Source organism: Aphis gossypii, unplaced genomic scaffold (genome assembly GCF_020184175.1).
Source record: "Aphis gossypii isolate Hap1 unplaced genomic scaffold, ASM2018417v2 Contig00618, whole genome shotgun sequence".
Taxonomy (NCBI): Eukaryota; Metazoa; Arthropoda; class Insecta; order Hemiptera; family Aphididae; genus Aphis; species Aphis gossypii.
In genome coordinates, this window is record NW_026083194.1 from 94,789 (window position 1) to 101,376 (window position 6,588).

The following is a 6,588-nucleotide window of genomic DNA, read 5'->3' on the forward strand; positions in this document are numbered from 1 at the left end:
TCATCACTAAATCAAAACCCAAAGTGCAAAAATTAATATAAATGTAAAGTTTATTTCAACAAGCGTGTTTTTCAATTTCTATATAATATATTTAAAAATAATTTTATTTATCGTGACAATTATTTTAATAAATTTTAACCAAAATTAACGTTATTATTATAACCTTTGCCGTTTATTGCCGTGTCGTTTTTTACCGATAACCGCTTTGAAGGAACGCATTTCCAATGATATCGTTCAAATTTCAGGAACTTTAACTTTTTTGTGTAAAGGAACATATTGGAATTTTGTTCATTTTTTGATTTTAATTGAAGTAGGTATGTAGTGTAGAAACTCGTGACTAATGAGGAACCTATTTTAATACATTTTCATTCTTTTTACAGCGCCAAAAATTGTCTACTCTAAATTATTATTTATTACTCTTAGAGTATATATAAGTTTATATAATAAGTGGCGTAATTATGGGGTGATATGAGGATATATTATACCCCCCAGAAACTTTTTTTTTTAGAATAACCATAATTAAATTCCCGTAAGCACTTATTCTTAAAAGATTTTAAGATCAGAAATATTTTAAAATAAGAAATAAGAATTCAAATAAGAATTTCATAATATCATAGTTGAAATTTATTTTTTATTTTACTAATACGAAACTACGTCACTACGATGACTAAACAATTACAATACATGACAAGAAAATTGTATAGCTCATAGTTAAAAGATAACACTGATAAAATCTACAACTTACGACTCTTGTTATCATTTTTAACTAAAACTTTTTACAAAAATAAATAATATGAACGTGATATAGACTGCTAATGAATGAAAACATATTATTCATTCTGTGGTATAAGGTATTAAATATTTTTTGAATATTATATAACTGTAAACCTTAAGCAACAGTGCAACTACACCAAATAGTAAATACCAATGTCTATTATAATAAAACGAGTAATAGATTATCATTATTTTTGTAAATTACATAATAATTATGAACTTTTACTAACTTTAATACTTAATAGGAACTCTTAAATGGACTTACGATGTTATCAGTGCATCGGGACAATAAGTTGAACCCCCGATGACGTACCTACTATTTTGTCGAAAAAAAAAAAAAGAAAAATTCACTGAAAATTATAATTTATGAAAAATATATTTAATTTAATTTAATTGTTTTTATTGTCTTTGAAAACCATTATTATAATATTATACCATTTACCTCATTTAATTTCTAATAATAAATTAATATAATATTGTGATCTATGAGATTTAATGGTCAGGGGGCGTGGGGACATAGCATATAGTATAAACTTATATCCCAATCCCACCCCAGAACAATTTCCAAATTACGCAACTGTTATACTCTAGCATAATGGTTACAACATTTTTATTAATTGTTTATTTTTCTGTTTTCATAATAATTACATTAATACATAACCTGAAATAATTTTTTTCCAAATAAATAATAATATAGATTAAATACTTAAATTAGGAAGTTATAAATGATACAATCGGGACCAAACTCACTCGTGTTTTCATGTTTTTAAGTGGATTTGTGGATTTAATAGGTAATAGAGCTCGAAAGTTGTAGCACTAAAAATGTTACTTTTTAGCTCTTAAATATGCACTTAAAAACTTTAACATGCGTTATAAATAGCACGAAAAATCAAAAACATATACATTTAACTTGAAAAAATTATAAATTTATTAAAAAAAAATTAAATGTAATTTAACAAATGTTTAGGTTCATACCTAGACAGGCGGACTGGTTGAATTATAAGCTGTTGGCAACATTTTTAAATTATTTAAATATATTTATAAAAGTTGACTTATAATTAAATTATTTTATATATTTACCTTGGAAATTACACTGATTTATTAAATCTTTTCTTATATTTTCAAAAATATGTGAAAATATACCCTAAATTAGCAGAATAGCAATAAAACCAGTAAATATGCAAAAAAATATCAAAATTAAATAAGTATCGACGTATCTTGTATAACATCGGAGAAGTGTGAAACATATTTATATCTCACTTTGATTGATCTATACTTTATTAGTTTATTATGTACTATGCGTTTTAGAAAATAAATTTACTTGTAAGCCAGTAGTTCTCATCTTAAAAATTATACAAGGGAAATTTTAAATTACCTACTCCATTACTCCACTACAAATTCACTCAGGGGCGCATTAAAGGTTAATACATGGGGGCGCCCCTGGTATATTTTATGAATCCTGAAGTATCTATGAACAACTTAAAAAAAATGTCATCGCTACGCTTGCAGGCTTGCTATTAAAGTTAATTATTTTTATTTCATACAAATATTATAGCAACTTAAAAATCTTCTTATTTTACTAATTATTAATTATCTATTTGGATCAATGATTTTTTTTTTTTTTAATAGTACTGGAAGATAGAATATTTATATCGTAAGATCTTTCTATTTAATTGGTACACGTGTCGTATGCTATCTACCGGCATCTACAAAAAATTAACACTTGTGTCGTATGCTATCTACAAAAGAATAATACTAGTGTCGTATAGTATATTACTATCTACGTGAAAAAATGTATTCTCACCTTCCTTGTATAGTTTTACAGTTGTCAATGCAATTATAATAGGTTTATAAAAATGTATTTTGTATGTCTCTCAAAAAACTTTCGAAAGTATTGGTTGGATTGACTGAACGCCACCATTCTTCTTGTAATTGCCTGTCGAGTAGTTTTGTTGCACCACGTGATCTTATATTGTAGTTGACCTTTAGGTGTCTCCATAAACACTCAATTGTTTGAGTTTGAGCACCTGTATGCGGATCTATAAAGTTCTTACTATGATTAACAGTTTGGTGAAGAAAACCATAATTTTTTAAAGTGCTATAGGCTCTCCACTCATCTGAATGAACTGTTGATCCTGGTTCTATTTCTTGAATTATTATTGGTAATAATGTGTCTCGATCCCTCTTATTGACAATAAAAAACGGCGTTCCAAAATTCCATCTTCACGTAAACAGCACATGCCAAACACCCAAGGTCCTTGAACTCGGCTACCATAATTTTCATTTTGATCGTTTTGATTTTCTTCGTTAGAATTATCCTCGGAAGAATCAGTAGTTTTACCATCAGTATCTTCATTATCAACAGGTTTACAATCTCCAAGGCGAAGTCTTCCTCTGTTGTACTTACGTTTCCCTTGAAAAATAGATTCATCTATTTGTACTATTAATCCTTTTCCACCCATTTTTCCACGTTTATTAAACTGTTCTGCCACCACGTCTCGACATAAATTGAACCAATCCGAGACTGTATGATGACCTCTGCCAGTTATTTTTTCGGTTTGTGCGACTTTAAATTTATTTACCCAGCACCAAACAAGTTCAATGATTTCACACAAACTCAAACCACTTTTATTTTTTCCATTTTTATCCATGTAGGTAAAAAATGGATTTTGAGAACGTATAGATTGCCATTTTTGACATCCTCTTGTTTGGCATCGCATGTATTTGGTTTTAACTAATTGGCCGTTTGCATCTCGTTTTCGACTATTTTTTAATGTTTCTTTCATGTCACCACCACACACTTCACCCGTAGCATTTAATTTAGTACATACATTTGAATTCGGTAATAACCCACGTTCTTTTAAAAATTTGACACAAGATTCGTCGTTAAAAATAATATTTCTGTATAAATCACCTAAATTACTCATTTTCATAAAACTCAAATAAATACAAAAATATAAATACGAACACGTTTATCGTTTATCAAGCACCAAACACATACTAGACGACACAATATATAAGGAACACAAACGTTTCGTAGTTGGTAACGTATTAAAAATAGGATGGGAAAATGTGTAGATAACTTTAATAATGTAGATAGCATACGACACCAATAAATCGACCGTAGATAGCATACGACACGTGTACCGTAATTTAATGTGATAGGTACTTATTAAACTTACATAATGAAATTTTTAAGAAATGGCTCGTCTTGATGTTAATATGTAATTGTTACACAAGGAATCAACACGACGTAGAATCATATTATTTTAAAACGATTACAATTAATACATGGTTAATTCAAAATAATTAATTTTAAACTTTAAAAACCGTAATCAACCAACAACGTCAACATACGGAATGTAAACAAAACATAAAATATCACAGATATTGATAAAGTTTATTATCTATATCAGCAGCTGCTGTGTACAATAGTATATGTGATTATATCTAATTCCGTGTACTATATACAGTATATATCACGGCTATAGATACTATGGTTGCACAACGATCACGGATATGACGGCTCTGAATGTTCTTGTCAAAAATTTAAAGAAAGTCTCGTCATACTAGCGCCCTCTATTGCCTCATATATTATACTACACCCGCGATTTTTAAAATCATATAAATATAATATTGCAATAAATAATATAATATCCGTGGTTTTAAAAGGAAGCTGTATTACTCATCAACTAAATTTGAAAGAAGTGTAAACAATTGAGTCCAACCAACATTCCAGAGGAAATCTATTACCAATCATTTTGTATATAAAACTAAAAATTGTAAATGAAAAATATGTATTGTAATTTGTATGATATTTCATACTTGAATTTTATTTAAATAAGGTTACAACATCAATCATTTAAGTTTTAAACCTAAAAGATAAATATGAAATATTATGGCTTGCTGGTGCATTGATTAGTAAAAATAGAAATTTAGGTATTGTTAAATAATTTAAGTTAATATTCTAGTATAAATCAAATAAATAATTAAAAAAAAATCTTTGGGTATCTTAATATCTATGATTAATTACTATATTTAAATTGCTACTAAGTATTTATTTTTATGATGTATGATTAATAAATAATATAAAAGAGTAAAAGAACATATTGTATTTTAATTTAAAATTATATTGTTTTACATAGCAAGATGCCAAATACTGATATTAGAAATTTTGTAAAGGCAGATACAGATTAGAGAAACGGGAGAGGCAATGGTATTTATTAAGTAAAAAAAAAAAAAGATTGTCTATCAGCAACTGTTGCATTGCCTCCTTTGCTCTCGGCTTGTACCTGCCTTTTGGTGAATGGTGGTGTTGTAGCCTATTTATTGTTAAATATTAGAAATAGTTTCTATTAAAGTAATAAATTCAAGTAATAACATTTTTTATAAAATACCTGATACACTTTTTAGTTAAATAATATACTTGCATAATATAATACATTTTTGATACACAAATAAGTTCATATTCTACAATAATGTTTTCCTAAAAACTGGGAACTTCATGAATTTCTAATTTATATTAATATTATTTGGGCAACTTTTAAATTTTACTATTGTTTTAGATCTGGGGTTATTGGAGAATAATTTCTAATTTCTTGAATACATAAATCATTACTCATATTTTGCATAACTGCATAACGAAAATTTTGGTTTAACTGTATTATCAAGTTAGAAATAAATTTTCCATAGTCCTGGACTTAAAATTATGGTACAATTTTATTGTAGCTCATAATAATATTAATAGAAATTATAAATTCATAACGGGCATGGTTTTTATGAAAAATTTATTGTAGAATATGAACTTATTTGTGCATTAAAAATGTATTATATTATGCAAGTATATTATTTAACTAAAAAGTGTATCAGGTATTTTATAAAGGAAATTATAAATATATGATTGAAAATCTGATCAAAATTTAAATTATTCTGCTTCTCCAATATTGTAACTATTTTAAAAATGTAGAACATATTATATTAAATTTTACTAAAAGATGAAAAAAAACATTAACTAGAATTAATAAACTATGCATTAAAAAATGTTAATATAGATATTAAATTAAAAATATGACATACATGCAAAATATAAATTTTGAAAAAAGCTCGGCTTTAGTGACATTAAAATAAGTTGTTTTCTTAAGATGTAATTGTGTTTAAAAGAAACATTAATGTATACTGCTTCAATTTGTGGAACTCACAATGGCACACGACTATGGAAAACAAGTTAAGGGAAATCAAGTGCTCCGTTGAACTCTGGCCCGAATACACTGATCTAAACAGGAAACATGAGGTAATTCTTAATCGACTTCGGATTGACCACACTAAACTCACACACGGACACCTCATGACAAAAGAAATCCACCATATGTCTAACATGCAATACAAACTTCTCAATCAAACACATCATCGTCCACTGCCCAAACTTCAACGAAGCTAGGAAAGACTTCAACATTCCCGATAACCTATACGAAGCAATTGGTCCATTTTTAAATTTTCATAATATTATCCTATACCTTAAAAAAATTGATTTGTACAATAGTATATAACCTTAAAATGTAAAATGTAATAATTTAAGCTAATAACCTTTGTAGTTTATGCTTAATCAATAAAAAAAAAAAAAAAATTGTGTTTAAAATAATTTTAACAAACTTACTTTATTCGAAGAGTATGTGCTTGTTATTTTTATATGTAATCCTACAATGTTTTGTTATGTATGAAACCAAAAAAAAAAATCTTAACTCCAAATGGATAGGATTTACCTAGTTTGTATTGAGGTAAATCGTTATACATAAAAGTAAACTATTTTTATTATTT

The 6,588-nt window shown here is 27.0% G+C and overlaps 1 protein-coding gene across 1 annotated transcript; it reads right to left on the reverse strand.

The window, feature by feature from the left end:
* Positions 1-2,810: 2,810 nt before the first annotated feature.
* Positions 2,811-3,861, reverse strand: LOC126554818 (uncharacterized). The gene has a single exon (XM_050209842.1). It carries the CDS (start codon positions 3,705-3,707, stop codon positions 2,931-2,933), a length of 777 nt encoding a protein of 258 aa, XP_050065799.1. The 5' UTR covers positions 3,708-3,861; the 3' UTR covers positions 2,811-2,930.
* Between the last annotated feature and the right edge of the window lie 2,727 nt (positions 3,862-6,588).

Coding starts and splice junctions, on each gene's coding strand:
- LOC126554818 (XM_050209842.1), bottom strand. CDS start 3,707: ATGAAAATGAGTAATTTAGGTGATTTATACAGAAATATTATTTTTAAC.